General features: G+C 46.3%; 1 protein-coding gene and 1 long non-coding RNA gene across 3 annotated transcripts in view; one reads left to right on the top strand and one right to left on the bottom strand.

Annotated features, from left to right (window-relative positions):
• Positions 1 to 23,614, top strand: part of LOC134528273 (DC-STAMP domain-containing protein 2-like) — a 57,734-nt gene that overhangs the window by 11,539 nt on the left and 22,581 nt on the right. For both annotated transcript variants that reach the window (XM_063361755.1, XM_063361756.1), the window contains exons 7-11: positions 2,447 to 2,660; positions 4,545 to 4,698; positions 9,205 to 9,373; positions 19,301 to 19,465; positions 22,538 to 22,781. In XM_063361755.1, coding sequence (XP_063217825.1) covers positions 2,447 to 2,660; positions 4,545 to 4,698; positions 9,205 to 9,373; positions 19,301 to 19,465; positions 22,538 to 22,781 — 946 coding nt within the window. The remainder of the gene's footprint in view (positions 1 to 2,446; positions 2,661 to 4,544; positions 4,699 to 9,204; positions 9,374 to 19,300; positions 19,466 to 22,537; positions 22,782 to 23,614) is intronic.
• LOC134528274 (uncharacterized) lies at positions 1,107 to 8,930 on the bottom strand. The gene is made up of 2 exons (XR_010074375.1): positions 8,426 to 8,930; positions 1,107 to 2,740 (listed from the first exon to the last, which is right to left on the bottom strand). It is a non-coding gene; the product is annotated as an uncharacterized LOC134528274 (long non-coding RNA).

Raw genomic sequence — 23,614 nt, 5'->3', positions numbered from 1 at the left:
TAATGCAACCCCAAAATTTTATAGTGAGTTTATGAATAATACTTTATGGAGGGAAAATCACAATTCAACACACATAGAAATGAAAGAAAAAATTTTTATTAGTAAATTTATACATTACTTACTAGAAATTTTCTGCCTCAAACAGTAGCGCAAAAATCTGAAATTAGCGAGCTTCCGGAGGCTACTCCACTGGCTGAGAAGACGCGCAATTGCAGTGCAGTGTCAATAAGACGCTCCGTGGGAAGCAGGCGATGAGCCAGGCTGAGACGTTTAGAGTTAGCCATGCGCAGGTTGGTGTAAACCACCCTACATGGTGTGAAACCCCCAGTTTCAGGCGGTCGCGGGTTAAACCGTACAAAGATATTCCTTTCCGTTGCACGTTTGCTGTATGAGCACCCGCTGATTGCCCAAAGCCAAAAGATTAAACGTACCACAACATTTCACTGTGATTTACATAGCCTTTTACGAAACAGCAAGCAGCAATAAATTAGAAAAAAAAAAAAAGTTTTATGGCTGTAGTTCGAAAGCCATTAGTCTGAAATCAAAGAATGATGCGATTTACGAGGAAGGTCACCTGGAAGTGGAACTAGGAGGATGGGGGGGTTCCTTGGCTAGCAGCCAGTAAAGTAACCCTCTCCCTGAACTCTCGTCTCTCCCCTTCGCAACATTTTAGTGTGTTATTTATTCTGACTCATCTGCCACACCTGCTGACACCCCCCTTCCCTTACCAAGGTTCAGGAAGCCGTAATCACTAGCAGATTGAAGTATCACAAGAAATGCATTTCACAGGCAGCTCATGTAGTTTTTAAACTAAGCGCAGGTTCACGAAGTAGTAATTACCAGCGAGCTATAGTGGCTTAATTGACGCAGTTACGATGCAGAGCTTGTAGTTTTGCAACTAAGCTGCTCCCAACGCTGTTAATTCAAGCTCTCCCAACAGCGAGATACAAGTTTACAATTATAATATGAACCACACTTTTAGCGAAGTCATCTCATTATTTTTGGGTACTCTATCTGTATCCGTATGAAATGTAATCAAATTCCACAAAAAATATTTATATAAATATAAATAAAAATTGAACGATTTAAATATACAATTGGTTCAATTGGTTTTATAATGACTCCACAGGACCTATTTAATAAAATGTTGCAAGTGATACATATAAAAATTAAATAAATCACAATTAAGAACAATTTGTCAATATGACACAACACATCTATGTTTCATAACAAGTACAAGTTTTCCATACATAATAGGCTGGAAAAAAATTAATTTTTAAAGTTCAAAAAATGTTACAATTACATTTTAAAATCTAAAGCTAATATTGTTATGATAAGGATAGCTATCAAGTACACATGCTTTATTCAAGACAAGCTATGATGTTGGTTTTTGATACGTTGCCTGAAATTTTGTAATCTTATTCCTATTCTTTGCATTACTCTCACTACATTTATTATCAAGGAAAATTAAATGCACCCCCTCTAACTCAGAAAAAAAAAATCGTCAAATTTAAGTACACACACAAAAATAAACAATAAAAGGATACCTGTCATTTCTGTTGACAAGTTTATAAACTTGAGATACATCTGTTTTATAAAACAAAAAGTACATTAAGATTTGACAAATCTGTCTCGTTTTTTTCCTGTCAACACAAAAGTTAAAGGAAATAAACATGTACAAAATTGTCCACAGATGTACATGATTATCATGACAATTTTGCTAAACATGTAATAAGTTTTTATGAAACATCAGTACGAAAACTTGTCGCACAATTTTCTGTCACCTTTCACCAGTAAAATTTAAAATTGTAACATTTATGAAATAACCCCCTGATAAAATGATAAGCAAAAAAAATTTAATTTCACAAGTGTCATGTTCATTTGGATCTAAAGACATATTGTAGAAATACATTATTTAATTGGAATGCAGTTTTTTATAACCTTGATTCTGCCCTTTAAAACCTTCTGCACCCCCAATTACTCCGCAAGACTTTATTTAGACTTCATGATCTATCAGTAAAACTGTAAATTATAAATAATGTGGTGAGTTTGTAAATTTTCTTGTTTTAATCAAACGACAGTTATAAGAAAAAAGAGAGTAAATTAATAATATAGATAATGATGCAAGGAATTAGGTTGACATAGTTGTTTTTACGAGAGCTCAAAAATAAATTATTTTTAACCCCCACCAAACCAAAAATATATTAAATATATTAATATGTGTGAATGATGTTAATTCTTAAGTTTGGATATTTTATGTTAATTACTAATGTGCATTGAAGTAATCCATAAATTTGTCTATAAATAAAAAATTTAAAAAAACAATGCTTCTCATTAAAAGTCCACGTCATTGTAGGTTGTAACATTAGTCTTCTTGTTTATTTTAAGTAAGGTATAACACTCTTGTACATAAATTATTAAATAAATGTTATATTTTATTTTCCAGAACTCAAAGAGTTTGCTAACCAGGTGAAGACCATGTTTTACGTTAAGATAAACATCAGCCGAGACTTCGAAATGGAGACGACGCAGAGTAAGACGTACAAGCAGATCGCAGCAGAGATAGCAGCTGACATCCAAGAACGAGTGACTGTGTTCATGATCATCTTCAGCTTCATCGGCATGCTGTTCAGCACCATGTTCATCAACATACTCTTCAGGTGACCAGTGCTGCAATTCCCTTGAATGAACTGGCAACTCTGCCTACTTCCTATTTTAATAAGCTAAACTTAACGCTCGCCTGAAATCATAAAAACAGTTACAAGCATAATTTGAACACTGGGCAAGGTGTCGTAAAGGTAATAGGTTGGACTTGCATTCAGGCCCCGATTTACAAATGGGCCAACCGGGCATTTGCCCAGAGCGCCAGTTTTTGAGGGACGAAGGAATTTGAGGTGAGAAAAAAATTGGACAAAATAATTTGGAGGGACGGAAAAATAAGTTTTGTAACGTACTGTAATGATTTGATTTTCAAAAATACATGTCAAGGGGAAATGTCAGTTTGCACTAACTATTGTAGTGTGCTTAAAAGTATTAGGCCTTAAACCAAATACTTTAGAAATAGATTTTAAACTCGTTTAACAATATACAGTATACTATAGCTCATGTTTTACTACGGTAGTTACAACAGCCATACAAAAATGCAAAAACCATTTATTGAATTTAAATAATAAAAAGACAAACCTCCTATGTCTTTGAAAAACCTTAGTATTTATTTGTGTAATGTGCTGTTTTAAATGTGAAAATAAAAAAAAAGCTTGTAAAATTATATATTTGGGGGGAACTGGAAAAGGAAGGAGAATGCTAGCGGCCATAAATTGGGGCCTGATTGCATTTGGTACAGCCTGGGTTTGAATTCCAGTTCATACATCTTGATTTTAAAACTTTACACACTCTTGAAATTGTTAAAAACTGTTACAAACTAAATTTTAACACTGAGCAAGGAGTAACAGTAAAACGTTGGACTTTCATTCGGAAGGGCCTGGGTTTCAATAGTGCCCATCCATTCTGATTTTCCATGCTTTCCAGAAATCACTCCAAATAAATGCAGTTATGTGCTCTTTACAATAGACCACGGCTGATTTCTTCTTTTAGAGCATTTGACCTCTAAAAAAGCTCACTGTCAAAATGACAAATAAAAACAAAAAAAGAATACATTTTAAAATTTTATTAACATTATCATTAAAATTTTTTATATTGTTGTTAACTTCAATATAATCACTTGTTTTTGAAAACATGATCCATGTTGTGTTACTGTGTTTGTCTATTGCATAAATATTGTTCATTTTATGTTTCTTATTTATGTATTTGTGTTTTTATAATAATCATGTTATCCTTTGTTCATCGTATATATTTGTCTGTACTGGTTTTTGACGTAATTTGTCCTATATCCTGTAGAGACTGTCCCGTCCATTGTAGCCCTTGCAGTAGTGCTTATGTAGTACCTACTTGTAGGTGGTGCCTAAACCCATGTGGTACCTACCTGCATGCGGTGCCTGTCTGCTTGTGGTGCCTACGTTGTCCTTTGTGTATTTATGTTCTCAAAATGTAGATGTGTTTATTTGACTGTCTGTACGCCATGCCCACCTCAAAAGTTCTCCAGCTGCAGGTGGGCATGTTACAAAAATAAATAAATAAAATAAATCATCACAGCCATGTCAGGACTATTATGGTCGAGTGGTCAGATCACTAGCGTCCCACCAAGACGATCTGGGTTAGATTCCTGGCAGGGTCAAACAAGTGGGAAATGCGGCGGAAAATGTGGCACCAGCGGGTTTTCTGAGGGCACTCCCGTTTCCTCCCACACATTCGTTCTGTCAACACTTCATATTTCACTGTCTCTAACGACCCAGATGTCGATGAGGCTTCAAGCTCAATCCATTCATCAAGCCATGTCATGAAAAATATTTTCGATATAGAAAAAAATAATTACGAATAGTATGAGAAAGTAGTAATAACATCCTTCTACCGTAAAGTGATTTCATAGTGTGGCAGACGTGAAATTCGCACATAGCTTATCAGTGTCGCTGGACGTACTATTGCAGGATATGGTGCTACAAGCGCAAGTTTCTCACGGCTGAGCATTTCGACAACGTCTACATCACTCAGGATTTCATCGAGCTGGACGTGAGGCGTGCAGCCAAGGACATGGAGACGGTTCTCCCGCTCACCCGTGTGGAGCGTACCCAGTACATCGTGGTGAGGAGTTATTGTGCTGTGTGAATACAGTCACATCTCATTACGACATGCTTGAAGCATTAAAAAAAAAAACAGAATTTTTTTTTACTAAATAATGAAAGATTCTAAATTTTTATACTGAACTGTTACTAGATTTAAAACATATTCTAGGGATCTGAAAATACGCACTTTATAAGACTCGATCCCACGTGCCACGCACATTTTCAAATTTTACTCACATTACCATTATTGAAGATTTTTTTTCCTGAAATTTTAACATGATTCCTCTCTTGCATTTGTTATTCTGTCACTAATATCACTAATATTTTCAACAGATATTCACTAATGGATGTAAAGGTTGTACTAGTGTTCGTAATCGTTATCACTTGTGCGACATTTTACCTTTTTTTTATTTATTTATATTTATTTATTATATCAGTTGTAACATGTCTACCTACTGCAGTTAGCAAAGGTGGTAGACAACATACATAAACAAAACAATAGAAAAAGTCATACAAAATAAAGTAAATGATTTAGACAACATAAAGTACAATGCAATATATTACAATATAACATCTATTTTACAACAGTTAACAACCACAAAAGATAACTACTGGATAGTATACAAAGGACTACACACAGATAACTTGGAGTTTAAAAGAAAAAAGCCATAATTTTGACATCGTCCGGGCCTGCGGCCCCTTTTAAGTCCGATATGCCACCGCCCAAACACCACCCACCCTCCATTCAAACCTCCCGCCTACCCGTGCGTACGTGTGCGTGCGTGTGTGCTCGCCCAGCAAGAGGGCGCTGTCGAGCCAGTGCGCCGCACCCCTAAAAACATAAGTATATATAATTGTGTTGTTTGTTTTATCTTAACGGCAATTGTTTCGGCGGGAGGACGCCATGTTAGCCGAGCGAGCCATGATCTCTGCCTAGTCTTCCGCCATCAACGACCGAGAGCAGACGCATCAGCACTCCGGGGACCTCACCGCTTGTTTTCTCTGCCAAGTAATTCTGTTAACTTTAATTTCGTCTCAATCACTTTCTTTTAGTCCTCGGAGCTACTCTCGGTCGGGGGACTGTTTCATTAATTAGTTTACAGCCAGTCTCGGTCTTTTTCCTCGTACTACGTAATTCGTAGGTAAAAGCATGCCCGACGCTGAGAGCGGGCAGGAATTAGTGCTAGATGTTTTCAAGGGGGAATATCACGTCTCACATGGGCGACGTCACGCCCTGAGTTAGGAGTCTCACCGGGTCCACGTGCCGCACCACGTGGTGGCGCCCACTAACCTTCCACCTTAAAGCCGACCGATCAACCCCCCCCCTCCGCAACAATTTTTTAAAGTGAAGTACTTTATAAAGAGGTTCCACTGTATGACATATGATTCAGAAAAGGGTTTTTATTATCGCGTCTCCATGCAAAGAAATGATCACAGAAACCACAAAAGAAATAATGACCAACATAATGAATATGCTAGCACCTTCGAACCTATCTTTTTGAAAGGGGAAAAAAAGGTGCATAAATATGTTTGTTACCCAGCACATCGAAACGAAGAATTTGATTATATTTTGTCAACCTCCTGATCCATTCGCTCCACAGTGCCATATCAATGTGACCAGGAGGTAGCTACTGTAATTCTTGAAGCAACCTTAGGTATGATTCATACAACTAAATAACTATAGGTAGCTGGTGCCAAAGTATTGCAGTGATAGTTATTTTATTTAAAATCCTGTCTTTTTGAATGAATTAATTAATGAATACATGAATGATTGAATTAATGAATACATGAATGATTGAATTAATGAATTAATGATTGAATGACGGAATGAACGCATGAAATGAGCGTTACGTTTTATCGACATTGAGGTCATCAGAGATGACAAGGGGTGAAGTGATGTGGATGGAGTAGAAACGGAATGAGTTGGTGGAGGAAACTAGGGTATCCCAAGAAAACCCTGGGCTTACGGCAACATCCACCACATTTCGCACTTTCAAAAAAATCTGGGTCTGACACAGCCGGAAATCAAACCCGGAATGCCTTGGTAGGAGGTGAATCATCTGACCACTCAACTACTAAGGTTGGGCGCACACAGATTCAGACAAGACGCAACACCATGGAACATGGTGTTACACCACAAGATGTCTATTTTCGTTATATTATTATAGGTTTTCCTTTAATAAAAATAATTTGCATCCAGCTCTATATGACAAAAAAAAAATTATTAATACACTACGGCATGTTTTTGTTGACAAATGTTCTTAATTCATGCATGCGCAGAACACTGCTGTCATCAGTCAGTCTGCTCACGACGAAGTTAGAACAGCCATTCGATGCTGTCGCCTCCTGTATGATCACGACAGTTTTGTCACATCGGGCTGCATCTGATTCAGCGTGTATTTCTTTTATATTACAACTACTATCACTAGGCCTGTGCGAATATCAGTTTCTTAGTCGAATCACATATGAATACGAATATCAAATTACTAGCTGCCCGACCCGGCTTCGCACGGCTATACTAATGGAAAAAAATTAAGCCACATCTCCCATTTACAGTAATGGTAAATAAAAAAAAAATTCAGTGAAAATTTATTACAATGCTGCATAATGTACCGGAGAGAAAATGAATAGCACCGATGGTTTCCCGACTCGTGCACGCAACTTACAACTGATGTACCCGTACTTCGCTACGGCAGTCTACAGGCAGATCACTCTTGCGCCGCTCATTATACATGCCCCTCCTTGTGGGTACGCCACTGCTGCGCGATGCCCGTTGCCATGGAGACGCAGAAGGCATGAACAATGCAAAATCCTGTTCTCATGCAGACAAAGTACCCACTGTTGCCTGGTTTTAACCACCCATGGGATCTAATTTTAGTAAAATGTCATCCTGCGTAACATATGGAACATTACTGTGAAGTTTCAAGTCTGTAAAATATATATATATGTACTTGAAAAAAAAGCAATAAAAAACAAATTAAACACAGAGAGAGGAAAAAAAACAATGGTTTAGGTTTGCGATTTAAAGTGATAAAAAGTATTTAAATACTATTTGAACTCTTATGAGGGTACTGATTGCTTCGTTGTTAATATCACGGGTGTTTTTTACTTGCATGTAAAAATTAAGAATGATAAGGCATCTAGTACATGGCAACAATGTTAATAGGCAATAGGAAATAAACTTCTAGCGCCTGCGGCATTGTCAATATACTCTTCGTACGTGTACTGCATGTTGAATCTAACCCCCTCCAACGCATTTGATTCTAAATTGGACTTTTAGTAAGGATCCCTAATGTTATTGATAATATAATATAGCCTATAGCCTTCCTCGATAAATGTACTATCCAACACTGAAAGAATTTTTCAAATCGGACCAGTGGTTCCTGAGATCAGCACGTTCAAACAAACAAACAAACAAACAAACAAACAAACAAACAAACTCATCAGCTTTATAATATTAGTATAGATGATGTAGGACTAAAAAAAATTAAAACTTGTGTGTTTGTATTTTTCACTAAGTGGAAATTAATTATTATTTATATTTTTATTAACATATATAAATCAATGGATTATATTTTTGGCTTGTTTTGACACAGAAGCTGCTTAGAATGTTCCTTTCTTTTTCTGTATCTTGTCCTGTCCAGTGCTTGGAAAAAGAGGTGAAGTTTGCCCCTCTCCTCCCTTTTTTTTTTTGCTGCTGTGACTATACAACCAGATGTTTTCCACGAGATCCATAAAAGTTTTACCTCTTCTTGCCCACTCCCCCACATTCTGAACTAAACTAATCACAGAGCTGGCATGCTGTGTTTCAACCCTCTGATCAGAAAACTGTCAACTTTAACACACCCACATTGTTTTGATTTTTATGGACACATATTTATCCTTATCAGTATGTTATCAGTTCTTATCTATTTTTAACGACCTGCCGGACTCTCTTCTCTGTAAATTACTTCAGCTGATAAAGTAGGTGTAATATTGGTTCCGAATTACTGTGTTACATCCAGCTTTACTATATTAGCCTTCTCAAAATTTACATGGCCAGATGTAGAAAAAAACTCCACATAAATAACCCTAAAACATTACTTAAAACCTGTGTCCCAGCCAGACGATAAAATTCTTCTGTGATCCCAAAATTTTTCCAGACTTTCGAGATCCCACACAGCCATATTCGTAAACATCTGAATATTTGTTTTTTCGAAGTGTTAGTATTTGAAATAGAATGGAATACGAATTATAAACTATTCGTTTTGATATTCGAAAATTCTAATATTCACACAAAATGTTGCATCGTGTCATGCCTCATTGTGTGTACACCCGGCCTAAGACTCCTCCTATCTTTGTATTAGTCTTCTCCAAGCATACTGGTGATGTAAATCTCTTATCTTTGATTTGGTTTTCTAAATGCAATGAATAACACAAATGGCCTGTGTCAGTAGTATTATATTCCCAATGGATCTGGTTTGAATGCTACTATGTCCACCTAACACGTGTCCTTATCTTTGTATGTCTTTCTACTATATTTCAGATGAGATCATTTCGTTTGATACGGACTGAGAAACAGAAACTCGCCAGGCAGTTTTTAATCCTCAGTGTGGGGTCCTTCAAAATCCTCACATACCTCTTCATCGACTATGGCTTGTTCTGGCTCATGATGATTATTAAAAAGCATGGCAGATTCAAGTCAACAGTGAACGGTAGGTAAAAATTTACTTGGAAAATTTAGAAATGTAATTTAACCATTGTGATTTACAAAATATATTAATAAATTGTACAAGTACATCATTCATGCAAGCACTAAGCTCTTAAATAACATAAACATTTTCAGTAACTTCTGAGTGGACTCAATGAACTCCACTAACATAACGTTTGAAAAAAGGGCTGAAAGAAACGTATTTTTGTAACAACTCTGTATTTATTCTAGTTTTACAGCTAAGAGACTGGACAAAATAGAAATAAATTTTTACATATAAAATTCTGCTTTGTCCAAAAAATTTTAACTTGTTAAATTTTGTAAAACAGTTTTAAGGGGGACTTTATAACAGATAAAATTGGTGCAAGTTATTTTTTCCTACTAGGAAATTTGAGGTACTGCCGTCGTCCGGGGTCTCGGGCTCGAGTCCCGGTGTGGCTCCTAGTGGGAAAAGGCGGTTCTTGATCTGTGTTGTCCGGGTGGGCGCCAGACTAGCTCGTTTCTAGTCGTGAATTTGGGGTCGTGGATGTATGTGCCCCTGCGTGGCCCACTAGGGCCGGCGGCGGTGTTGCGTGAGATGATTTTAAATAAGAGACGTGGAGTTGAGGTGGTGGTGTCGTACCTTTTATTCAGAGGAGCGAGTCGTACACAATACAACACTCTACAGAGGTCCCCGGGGGGTTTTTACTTGTTATTCCGTGGCGCCTTATTGTTTGTGTTCCGCGTTACGTGGCCTCGGATGCTGTTATGTCTCAGACGTCTCACTGGGTACGTAGGTAACGTAATTTCGTAACACAAAGGCGGGACACAAAATACACTGAATTAAGGGGGCGCGTACAGGTTACGTGGCACTCGTTACTCGGGTAACGTAAGTTAGCAATACAAAATACGGGATACAAAAATACACTGAATTAAGGGGGTGCGCACAAGTTACGTGGCACTCGTTATTCGGGTAACGTACGTTAGCAATACAAAACACGGGATACAAAATTACACTGGATTAAGGGGGCGCGCACAAGTTACGTGGCACTCGTTACTCGGGTAACGTAAGTTAGCAGTACAAAATACGGGATACAAAAATACACTGAATTAAGGGGCGGGCGATTGGAGACGGCCAATCCCGTATGCAAATGTCTCGGCGCGGGTGTTGTGCCCACTGTGGTGAAACACGCACCGCAATTAAGTTTGTCCAAGTTCCCTTGCGGGTTTGTGGTCAGCGCCGTGCGCGTGACCTTAAACAAAGTTCTGTACGTTGCGGGAGACGGCCCGTGCCGTATGCTGAAGAGCAGCCCCACTGACCAAGTGTGGTGCGGGGTGTCCTTAAGTTGATGCGGCCGGATTAGGTCCTGGACCGTAAAAAGGGACCGGGTACTCACGGAGAGGTTAAGTAATAAAAGGGGTTTGGTTAATTAGTGACTATATTTACCGGACGTTACTTTCAATGTAGACAAAGGATGTTGCCTCTCCGTGGGACGTAGGTCCGCCCCGGTCCATGAGCTGCGCTGAACTGCCGAACTGGCATGGCGTCTGAGGGAGGCTCGGCCTCTCTCGCGCCAGGCGTGACCTCATTACGCTAGACTCCAAACGGGTGTGTCTGGAAGAGATTTTATTGTCGCTAAAATCCTAATTTAATGTTTTAGGAGGAATGGGTACGGTTCTTCTCTTGTCTACTCAGGTTTCCACGGCTTTGTCTTTGATTGCTGTTCGGGTCGCCTGACTCGGGTGGGCCATGGCCAGGGGTGTGTTCCGTTAGCGGGAGCGTATACTGGCGGGTGCAGGTCGGGCTCTGGGGTGGTCGTCGGCCAGACGACGTCAAACGCCCCCCCCCTGTGAAGCCCGACCTTGCGCCGCTTATGGTCCCGCTAACATGGGGCCACCCCTAGCTCCGGCCGCTCCATCCCGGCGTGGTTCGCGGCTCAGCAGCTGGTTCGCTCCGCGTACTGGACCTGGTGATCAAGGCCGACTGGGCCAACGTGCGCGCCGCCCCGGTTGCCGTCGTGGCAGGCGTGCCGGGGGCGGCGTCGTGGCGTCTGGGTGGGGTCAGCGGCTGATAGGGTCAGCGCACTGGACCTGGTGAACGTGGCCGACTGGGCCAACGTGCGCGCCGCCCCGGTTGCCGTCGTGGCAGGCGTGCCGGGGGCGGCGTCGTGGCGTCTGGGTGGGGTCAGCGGCTGATAGGGTCAGCGCATTGGACCTGGTGAACGTGGCCGACTGGGCCAACGTGCGCGCCGCCCCGGTTGCCGTCGTGGCAGGCGTGCCGGGGGCGGCGTCGTGGCGCCTGGGCGGGGTCAGCGGCTGATAGGGTCAGCGCACTGGACCTGGTGAACGTGGCCGACTGGGCCAACGTGCGCGCCGCCCCGGTTGCCGTCGTGGCAGGCGTGCCGGGGGCGGCGTCGTGGCGTCTGGGTGGGGTCAGCGGCTGATAGGGTCAGCGCACTGGACCTGGTGAACGTGGCCGACTGGGCCAACGTGCGCGCCGCCCCGGTTGCCGTCGTGGCAGGCGTGCCGGGGGCGGCGTCGTGGCGCCTCCTAGCTCCGGCAACAGCTCCACCCGGGTGGTGCTCGCGGTGGCCGCAGTTGGTAGGGCCCGAGCACCTGTCCCGGGTCGTCCCACGCCGAACATCCGGGGGTTGACTCGTCGAGGTAGCCTTGTGGCTGACAGGCCCTGCGCCCTGTTCCCAGGTCGAAGTCGGCCAGGCGAACTGGAGGTCTGTGGGCCCGTCGGGGTCGTTCTGCGGGCTCGCTGGCGGGTTCGCTTGTCCCCAGTCGATGTCCTGGTCCGCGGAGGTCCTCCTTCGGCGGCGGTTGACAGTTCGTGGACTGGTACGGAGTCCGTTCCCGTTCGGGTATGGCGGCTGATGCTGAGGCGGCGATCTCCGGGTCGGTCTCTCCGGGTTGCGTGACGATCGGCGTTGGCCCGTCGTCGTTGCCCGCATCGGATTGACCTATGCTGTGCGACAGCTCGGCGATCTCCACGGCCTCTGCTTCATCGCCCCGTGGGTAGCATTGCGGTGGGGGGCTCTCGTACACCCCGCTTCCCTCCCAGGGTACCACTGCCGTCTCCGGTGCGTTCTCGTGGACCTCTTCTGGTTCGTCTGGCACGTCGTGGGCGGGGTCGCCCCCGGTGTCCCCCGTGGCCATGCTAAGGGCATAATCGTCGAGGTACGTGGGCGGGCGCCGCCACCGCCGTGGTCGTGGCCTCGCCTCGTCGTCTGACGCGGCCTCTGCGGGTGATGTCCCGGGCGTGTATGCAAGTTCGTCGCGGGGCCTGTTGGACGTGGTGTTCGTGAACACTAGGGTGCGGTATGGGCGCGGTTCGGGTCGGCTCCTAGCGGGGGTCGCTTCTGGCGAGTTGTCCTCTTCCTGGACGGCGTCGCTCTCCGGCGTACGGCGTCCGTTGTCGTCCGGAGTGGGGGGTCCTGCGTCCCCGTCTGGGTTCCTCTCCCCAGGCAGGGCGGTGAGCCGGATGTCGTCCCTGTGCACCTTTTTCAGGCGCCGTCCCTCCGTGCGGACTAAGTACGTCGTCCTGCCTAGTCGTCGCCGTACCGTGTATGGCCCGCCCCAGCGCGGGGCCAGGCCCGCGCAATAGTTGCGGGGTGCGGCTGAAAGTGGGTGTAGTCGCGCGAACACCTGATCGCCGACCTGCACGGCGGGTGGAGGATGATCTGTGATTGGGGTGATCCGGTTGGCGTACCTCTCCTGCCTACGTCTTGCCTCGTCGTGCAGAGTCACCCGTCGTTGGTCGCGTTCCTCCGTCGTCTCGTCGGGGTGTGGAGTGCCGTGTGTGGCCCATTCTCCCGGTAAGGGCAGGTTGTGGCCCTGTATCATTTCGGCCGGTGTGCGGCCGGTTGCGGCGTTGGTGCGGCGTCGTACACAGAAGAGGGCGTCAGCCACGTGCAGGTCCCACTGCGTGTGGTCTGCCCCCAGCCGGATCCGGAGCTGTGCCTTCAGTTCCTGGTTCCGGCGCTCTGTCGGGTTCGCTCTCGGGTGGTAGGCGGGCGTCGTGTGGTGCTCGATCTGGTGTTCGTCGCACCAGCCCTTCCAATGTCGCCCCAGGAACTGACTGGCGTTGTCCGTCAACACCGACTGGGGGTATCCCCAACGGGACAGGAATTCCCTGGTCAGCAGGCTGATGATGGTAGGTGTGCGCACGTTCCCGCATGGATACGCCTCCGTCCACCGCGTGAAGAGGTCCGTCACGACGAGGAGGAAGCGTTTGCCGCGCGGCGTGCGGGGGTAGGGGCCCATTACGTCTAAGGCTATCGTTTGGAAGGCGGTGGTGGGTTCCCTGGGTCGCTGTTGCTCCTCGCCGTCACGCCGCCTCGCTTTCCTCGCCTGACAGACCTCGCATTCGCGCACGTACGTACGTACGTCGTACGTGACGCGGGGCCAGTGGTAGTGCCGGGTGACTTCTCGTCGTGTCTGATCGGTCCCCGGGTGTCCAGCGAGGTCGTGGTCGTGGAAGAACCGAAGGACCGCTTCTCGGGCTTCCGTCGGGACGTAGGTCCTCCAGTCTTCCTGGTGTCCGGGTGTGTGAGTCTGAATCAGGCCGTCTTGCACGCGCCACGCCTCGTGTCCGGCGGTCGCTTGCTGGCGGCGTCTTGCCGCGTCTATTGACGTTTCCTGTGCTCGACGTACCCGGTCCTGGACGTCGGCCACGGTGTTGGGTGGGTCTTCGTCCCCGTCCGCGTCGGCCGTGATTCGCGCGCATGCCGAGTCGTGCGATGCGTGTCCGTGTGGTGTGTCCGGGGGTAGAATCTCCTCCCAGTCGTCCTCGTCCGTCAGCTCTGTTCGGTCGTCGGGTTCCCGCGACAGTAAGTCGGGGAGCTGGTTCTCCGTGCCGGGAACGTGCTCGACGTCGAAGTCGAACGACTGGAGGAATAGCGCCCATCGTATGAGTTTGCCTTTCCGCCCCTGCATCGTACGCAGCCAGGTGAGGCAGCTGTTGTCCGTCCTCAGTGTGAAGCACTTCCCCTCCAGGTGGGGCCGGTACTTTTTCATGGCCCAGACTACGGCTAGGCACTCTTGCTCGTTGCTGTGATACCGGCGTTCGGCCGGTCCGAGCTTCGCGCTAGCGTAGTCGATGACCTCGCGGACCCCGTTCGGGTCCGTGTGAAAAAGCACCGCGCCCACACCGAGTGCGCTGGCGTCGGTCTGAAGGTAGAGGCGGCGTCCGGGGTCTACTCGTGTGAGGGTGTGACAGCGAGTGAAGGCGGCTTTTATTTCTTCGAAGGCGCGTTGCGCGGGTTCGCCCCAATGGTACCGTGCCCGTGGTGACAGGAGGTCGGTCAGTGGTGCGATGGTACGGGAGAAGTCGGGGATGTACCCCCTGAGCCAGTTCACCAGGCCGATAAACCATTGGAGTTGCTTCCTCGTCCGCGGTGGTGCCGCTTCAGCGATCTTGCGCAAGTGAACGGGTTGGGGTCGGTTGCCAGCCGCGCTTACTAGGTGGCCCAGGAATTCGACCTCCTGGGTCCCGATATGACACTTGTGGTGTGCGGCCGTGAGATGGTGTGTGGCCAAGCGTTCTAGGACCAGCGCCAGGTGTCTGGCGTGGTCCTCCCACGTCTCGGAGAAGACGATCACGTCGTCGAGGTACGCGATCGCAAACTGGCCCAGGTACCCCTCCAACACTCGGGTCATCATTCCCTGGAACGTGGCCGGTGCGCACTTTAGCCCAAAAGGCATGGCGCGAAATTGAAACTTCCGCCCGTCTGGTATCGTGAACGCGGTTTTCCCCCTGTCTTCCGCCCGTATGGGCACTTGCCAGTACCCAGCCTTCAGGTCGAGCGTACTGAAGACTTTCGCGCGGCCGAGTCCGGCTACGGCGGCGTCGACGCTGATTTGAGGTGGGGGTGAGCTAATCGTGATCGCGTTTAGCGGCCGAAAATCGACGCAGAAGCGTAGCGAACCGTCTTTCTTTGGGGCTAATACGACGCAAGCATTGTAATGACTGTTGGACGGCTCGACTACCCCGTCGCGAAGCATGTCCGCCACTTGCTCCCGGATGGCCCTCTGCTCCCGGAACCCGTAGCCTCTCGGGGCCTCGTGTACTGGGTTGTCGTGGGTGGTCGGGATGTGGTGTTCGGTGATGGTGGTGCGTTTCAGTGGGTCGGCTACCGCGAAGACGTCCTGCCTTTCTGCCAACACGCGTTCCACTGCTGCTCGGTACTCGTGGGGGACGTTGTGGCGGAACTGGTCTAAGGTTACTTTCTCCCCCTGACTCTCGGGGGTAGTGCCTATGGCGTACACCGTGAGCCGCTCGCGGGTGCCAATGTAAACTCGTCTGGGTTTCATTTCGATCACCGCATCTTGTCTCGCTAACCATGGTTGGCCTAGTACTATCCCTTCGTGTAAGTCCTCTACCACTAGGGCGGTTACCGTGGTGACGTCGTCCCGAATGCATACCTCGAGTTCGGCTTGCCCCACTGTCCTTCCCGGTTGCGTGCTGGTTGCTAACCGTAACTCGGCTTGGTGGGGCTGCAGCGCGCCGGGGGGTACCAGGTGGGGGGCCACGAACACGTGGCTCGCGCCCGTGTCTACCAGGGCCGCCGTGGGTTGCCCGTTGACTTCCACTGGGATACGGAGTAGGCCGTCGCGAGGGCGGACTAGCTGGTTTATCTGCGGTGTGGCTGCTTCCGCGGCGGGTGTGGGTTGGCTCGGGTTACTCGGAGGCGCGGGTTTTACCGCCGTGACCCCGGGTGGGCGTTTCCCGACGTGTTGGTGAAGGGTGGTGTTTGCCGGCGTGGGCAGTCGACATGCCAGTGGCGGGTACCTGCGGGGCAGCCCAACTGGCATCGCGGTAGTGGGGGTTCCTGCTGTGTCGATGACCCATCGGGCCTACCAGGTGGTGGTGCGTCCTCGATGGCTCGTCGCGGGCGGTCGGGTGGGTAGCCCCCTGCTTCCCGGTTCTGGACGCTGGCTATTCTCTGACCCATTGGGCGTCTGGCCAGGTCCCGGTCGGTGTTCGGGGGGTCGTAGTGTCGCAGTCCCCGGATGTTCCGTTCCGTGTCTATGGCTTGTCGGACGTAATCCTCGACTTCCTCTGCGCGGTAACACCGCATGAACGGTTGCAGTTCATTGTGTAGGAGGGTGGTAATGGTTGCGAGCGCGGTGGCTGGCGCGGCGCCGGGTGCTACTCGATTGAACAGTTGCATTTTCTTGGCCAGAAACTGCTCGACGGGTTCGCCGTCGCGTTGGCGTTCGCCATAGAACTGTGTCGTGCATTGGACCAGTGCGTGTTCCGTGTCAAATCGGCGGTTGAATGACGTGGCAAACTCCTCCCAGGGCATGCCGAAGTGTCCCCAGATGTTCCACCATTGGCGGGCGGTCCCCTTCAGCTGTTCGCTCGCTCGCCCCGACCATTCATCGGTCGGTATTCCGGACCGTGCCAGTCTAACCTCGCAGTGTGTTAGGAAGTCTCTGGGTACTTCGTGCCCTATTCCGCTGAACTCGGGTAGTGCTAACTTCCCTGTGTAGCACGGGTTGCGTGTATGCATCCCCGTGTTTGGTCCGGTGATTGCGCTTGGTGGTGGGATGTATTTGGGTGCCAGATTGGTCCGGGCACTCGTGAGGCCCATAGTCGGTAGTATGCCTCCCAGTGTGACGTTAGCTTGTGCCTCCGTCTTAAGCGGTGCCCATGACCACGGTAATTGGGTGTGCGGCTCGCCGAGTAACGTCTCGCTCCAGGGCTTGCCCCAGGTCTGTTCGGTGACGTTGTCCCGGGTGTTCGCGCATTGGCATGTCCTGTACCACGGCAGTGATCCCGTCAATAGGTCTATTTCCCTTGGTAATAGGCAACGCGTGCACACGAGGTCTGTAGGTGGTGCCTGCATGTTGAGCTGTATGTTGTACGTTCAAGTTCGCCGTCTGTGACGGGCTGTTCGTAGTCTGGGCGCGTGTTGTAGCGCGCGGGTTTGAGATCGGCGGCGGGCAGGTGCCCGGACAGCCGCACAAAGAGGAGGCGAAAACGCTCCGCGCGGAGTGGGGGTATCGGGATGGTTGCCCGAAGCGGAGAGCGTGAAGCGGGGTGACGAGGTGGGGGTAGGTGCCCGGACAGCCGCACAAAGAGGAGGCGAAAACGGTCCGCGCGGAGTGGGGGTGGTGACGTCGCTCCGTTGCTCGCCTCGCGTTATGACGTGCGGGGGTGGGGGTGGTTGGAGTGTCCTTTGTCCGCTCGCCTCGTCGCGCCGGTTCTTGATCTGTGTTGTCCGGGTGGGCGCCAGACTAGCTCGTTTCTAGTCGTGAATTTGGGGTCGTGGATGTATGTGCCCCTGCGTGGCCCACTAGGGCCGGCGGCGGTGTTGCGTGAGATGATTTTAAATAAGAGACGTGGAGTTGAGGTGGTGGTGTCGTACCTTTTATTCAGAGGAGCGAGTCGTACACAATACAACACTCTACAGAGGTCCCCGGGGGGTTTTTACTTGTTATTCCGTGGCGCCTTATTGTTTGTGTTCCGCGTTACGTGGCCTCGGATGCTGTTATGTCTCAGACGTCACACTGGGTACGTAGGTAACGTAATTTCGTAACACAAAGGCGGGACACAAAATACACTGAATTAAGGGGGCGCGTACAGGTTACGTGGCACTCGTTACTCGGGTAACGTAAGTTAGCAATACAAAATACGGGATACAAAAATACACTGAATTAAGGGGGTGCGCACAAGTTACGTGGCACTCGTTATTCGGGTAACGTACGTTAGCAATACAAAACACGGGATACAAAATTACACTGGATTAAGGGGGCGCGCACAAGTTACGTGGCACTCGTTACTCGGGTAACGTAAGTTAGCAGTACAAAATACGGGATACAAAAATACACTGAATTAAGGGGCGGGCGATTGGAGACGGCCAATCCCGTATGCAAATGTCTCGGCGCGGGTGTTGTGCCCACTGTGGTGAAACACGCACCGCAATTAAGTTTGTCCAAGTTCCCTTGCGGGTTTGTGGTCAGCGCCGTGCGCGTGACCTTAAACAAAGTTCTGTACGTTGCGGGAGACGGCCCGTGCCGTATGCTGAAGAGCAGCCCCACTGACCAAGTGTGGTGCGGGGTGTCCTTAAGTTGATGCGGCCGGATTAGGTCCTGGACCGTAAAAAGGGACCGGGTACTCACGGAGAGGTTAAGTAATAAAAGGGGTTTGGTTAATTAGTGACTATATTTACCGGACGTTACTTTCAATGTAGACAAAGGATGTTGCCTCTCCGTGGGACGTAGGTCCGCCCCGGTCCATGAGCTGCGCTGAACTGCCGAACTGGCATGGCGTCTGAGGGAGGCTCGGCCTCTCTCGCGCCAGGCGTGACCTCATTACGCTAGACTCCAAACGGGTGTGTCTGGAAGAGATTTTATTGTCGCTAAAATCCTAATTTAATGTTTTAGGAGGAATGGGTACGGTTCTTCTCTTGTCTACTCAGGTTTCCGCGGCTTTGTCTTTGATTGCTGTTCGGGTCGCCTGACTCGGGTGGGCCATGGCCAGGGGTGTGTTCCGTTAGCGGGAGCGTATACTGGCGGGTGCAGGTCGGGCTCTGGGGTGGTCGTCGGCCAGACGACGTCAGTACATAAATCACTATGATGATTTTCTGTGAATATTTTAACAGAAACATACACACAAAAAAATAGGGGCTTGGATTTCAATTGAAGGTTTTGTTAAATCAACCAATTAGGTATCTGTATTGGTTATGAATACAGTTTCAAAAGTGTACAAACCATTGACAAAATGATTGAACCAAAGATGCATTATTTGAACATATTTTAATTTGTGTATCACAACCATCAGAATATTCACTTAATGTTCATTTTAAAACAGATTTTGGGTGAGAAAACTCTGTTGTTACCATTTATTTAACTTTTTTTTTTTTTTTTAGTATGAAGAATATCATTTGAAAAATTACCTCACTTGAGGGAAAATGAAGGCATACGTATACCTCTGTTTCAGCCCCAAATATGGTCGGTGTTCACATAGAGGGCGACGGTGTCTTGGCCAATTTGATGCGCAGTATTGTGAACGCCCTCAGACCTTTCGGCATCAAGCTGGAGATTGACACCATTCACTGCCTCCCGGACCCTCTGCAACCAGACATGTTCACCTATGCAGAGATCGGTAAGTTTACATCCTGCAAGTGGCATCCAGCTCACACTTTTTTTTGAAGTGAAACTTCTCTACAGCCAGTAGGAAATGTAGAGACAATGAGTCATCAAAAAATGCAACAAAAAATGCATTGCCCAGGTGCGTGGCTCTTTATGGCAAAGAAGGCGGGAAGGGGGGGGGGAGGAAGGAGGGGGATTAACAAACACACTAGAATGTCAGATGAATATAAGTCTCTCTGCAAGTTTTTCCTCAACATGTTTGTTGTATTTGTGAACCTCAATTGTGCGGTGTATTGTTCAGTTTCATCGTTCAGTGACTAACTGAATATTTTGTTTAATCATCAAGTGGATTGTTGAAGTGTGAAGATCTTTTTTTTACTCTGCATCATTTAATTAACATTTATTATTATAATTTTTTTTTCTTTTTACTCTGCTGTGTTGTTTGGTCTGATGGTAACTGAAGTTGAGAGGATTGTTGAAGCAGTCTAACACTAAACATTATTGATTAGTGTACCGTAAAATGAGGTGAACAGAAACAGTGTGGTGAAGAGAAACAGTCAGCTCAAAAAATCTAATGAATAAAATCATTAATTTAAAATGTTTATATTTTGCAAGTTATTTTCCAACATCATTACAGGGTGATTTATAATGAAGAATTGGGTTTTTATGATTCACTTAACAGACTGTTTCTATTCACCCTGCTGTATTTATTCACCCTGTTTTAAAGTAGTAAAAATTCTGTTCATAATTTTGACTTTTACGAACACTCGTATTAGGAATATATTAAATATGTTAATGTGTAGGCCTAATTATTAATGAACCATCCAGATTACACTGTTTTATTTCACACAAAAAAGCACTAAATAAATAGAAAATTTAGTATGGATAAGAAAATTTATATATATAAACACTCATGTATGAATTGCTTAGCGATGCATGTAAAGTATAAATCACATTTCAAAAATAAAAATGTCACCAATGCTAAACATGTCAAATTTTCATCCATGATGAAGGTGTTCTTAAGTATGTGCACACAAATGACAAAAATTGATCTAAGCTATAGCAAGTATTTATTTTTGTAATTAAATATGAAATATTACTCTAATCAAATTTTTACATTAAAAAAATGTTTAAATTTAAAGCTAAGACTTTAGTATAAGGGATTTTGAGTACTGGCGATTAAATTAAAATAACAGAACTTTAGAGATTATGTAGGCTAGAAAACAATCATTTTTCTAGCGGGATGTTGGGACCAAACTTTGTACATGCCATATGAACATAGAAATTTATGTATTTATACCCATAATTTAGAAGGTACATTTGTTTTTTTACATTTTTTTTACCAATCTCTATGCAAAAACAAAAAGTCCAAAACATAATATTTCTTTATTTCATTTCAAGTTTCCTGCGACCAATAAATAGAGACCGGAAAAATTCGCGGATTCATTTCGCGATAGGCTAGAATCAAAATACGTTTGCCGTTTTACCGCATCAGTGATTGGGCCACAGTTTATCTGAATGACACTCTGCCAATGATAAACTTTCAACAAAAGAAGTATCGAATCACTAATGTCCCAATTAACAGGTGAGACGAGTCAGTAGCCAATGAGCAGTCGTAATTTTCCCGCGTGCATACAGGATCACGGAGTATATTCTACATGACATTGAAATCGCGAATTTTTCCGGTCTCTACCAATAAACAACATGGTGTTAATAGCCAGAAATATTACCCATAGCAATTTGAGTATCATTTTGTGTTTTACACAGATATCTCATTAGCCACAACATAAACTACCTCCTGAGTTGCAAGGAAAGTGTTCTAGTCTCGCATTTTACCGTTTAAAGCAAAGCAAATGGTGGGTTAACTAGACACAATTTGATCATTTAGTGAGTCTGTTAGCAGCAGTTAAACTCATAGAATTCACTCAATTTTAAGATGAACTTTTTTTTGTTACTTTTGAAGGTAGGTTTTCTGGACATGAGATGTGCCTTAATATTCATGGCATCCTCAATTTTCCAAATGTTCTGGGTCTTTAGATTCGAGTAAATAAGATATACTGAATGTCTCATTGTCAAAGACGTACAAGACAGCGAGGGGTTGATGAGATGAAAATGGAGTGTTGGAGTGAATGGGTGGGGGCATAAACTAAAAACTGATAGACTACCGGGGGAGGAGGGGGGTGGACACAGGATAACTTTTATCATCCCCATTTCACAGTTATGATTTTGCAAGTGCAAGCAGGCCCTTATAGAGAGGGGCTTTTTGATTTTACGGAGGGTCCAGGCCCCCTTGACCCCCCCCCCTCCCCAGGTGGGGGAAATGGAAGAAGCCGTAAACCCATTGGCTCAGCCAAGTTCCGCAAGAACTCCAACCTTGCCCAGCTAGGAATAAAACCCAGAGGCGGTCCAGGGGGTTAGGCCATAATCCCTGTGTGTGCACACGTGTGTGTGTGTGTGTGTGTGTGTGTGTGTGTGCGTGTGCAAGCGTGTGTGTGCACGTGCGTGTGTGTGTGGGTGTGTGTGTATCAATGATTTTCTTTTAAATGCATAATAGATTGTTTAAAAAAGATAAAATTACATTTTGTTCTAAAATGTGGTTAGCATATAGGTTATTCTTATATGATTTTAAAGCTTTTACAGCCAAATTTTTTTTCATATTTGTTTATTTTTTTGTTTCCAAGCCCTTATATTATAAATAACTGTTTGCAATTAAAAAAAAAAATCTATACACTATATTGAATATTTCTGTACATTCTGGTTAGCACAATGAAAATATCTAGCCATCAAAAACCAACCCCATCAACTTCTTTTAAATCGTTCAGATTCCATCCTCTTAATAAAGACTTTTCAAGATGACAGAGATGTGTTGAATAGCTTATTAAGGGGCTGTCATTTTACAAACATTTTTGGAACTCTCCCATCGAACTAGAAGGTATTCCAAACCACACTGAACCCCTCCGGAAATAACCTTCCTACCTTTCTTTTTCCCGATTAAATTCTAAGCCAAGTTCACCCACTGATTGAACTCGGATCCCCTCGGTGGGAGACCAGTGGTCCGGATGCAGCCGAGGCTAAACGCCCGCAGGGATCCTGCTGGGCCTGTGCTGGCTGCTGGCGCTGCTGGAGCCTTACGGCCTGCGGCTGCGCGCCCACATCATGGGCCGCTACCACCCGGACCGCGCCAAGCAGCGCGCCGTCTGGCTCTACAACCACATCCTCAAGTCCCGCGTCGGCCTCCTCAAGTTCCTCCGGCGGCAGCTGCGTCGCCGCGTCACCAAGGGAGGCGGAGGCATCGAGAAGGTCACGCTGCTCGAGCAGTTGGAGGCGTGGTACGACAGCGTCACTCCGTAACACAGAACCTTCCAGATCGTGTAGTTAATGTGTGTATGCACAGATGATGGATCAAATTTTACCCCCCTCCAAAATGCTACAGTGTGTAAAGTTGCTACTTATAATATAGGTGGCAACATACTATAAAGTTACTCCAGCCCTCTGGTATGCATTTTTCTCTTCAAAAAAAACCTCATCACCCTATACAACAAACTAATTCCTACTTCTCCTGCTGCTCTCTATCATTTCTAGTCAGCTCATCCATCCCTGGAGCTTTGCCGTTCTTCGTCCTTTTCAGTGCTTCCTCTACATCTTCCCGTGTGATATTCTCATCATCCAACTCTGAAAATACTTCCTGCTCGTCTGATTCTTTTTCCTTCTTCTCATTTCCGACTGGGTTCAGCAGCTTTTTAAAAATAATTACCCCACCGGTACCTTCTCCTCTTCTTCTGTATCCGTCACTCTTCTATCTTCATTTGTCATTTTAAAACTGTCTGACACTTTTCTTTCCTCCTACTTCATTCTTGGCTGTAAAATAGTTTCTTACTTCCAACTACATCCTTTTCTAGCACCCGTCCATTTTTTAATCCATTTCTTTCTCTCCTCTTCTACCACTTTCTTTGCTTCTCTCTTTCTTTCCTTATATTCCTTTTCTGTGATGAAACACCTGATTTTAAACCATCTTCTAAAGGCTTTGTTCTTCTCCTTAACTGCTTCTCTTGCTCTCTCATTCCACCATTGTATTTTCTTCCATTTCCTTTTATTGGTCGTTCGTCCACACACCTCTTCTGCAGCTGAGTCCAACCAGGCATTTCTTAAATCTCTCCCACTC

This window comes from Bacillus rossius, chromosome 1 (genome assembly GCF_032445375.1).
Source record: "Bacillus rossius redtenbacheri isolate Brsri chromosome 1, Brsri_v3, whole genome shotgun sequence".
Taxonomy (NCBI): Eukaryota; Metazoa; Arthropoda; class Insecta; order Phasmatodea; family Bacillidae; genus Bacillus; species Bacillus rossius.
This window is presented reverse-complemented; position numbering and strand designations above follow the sequence as displayed.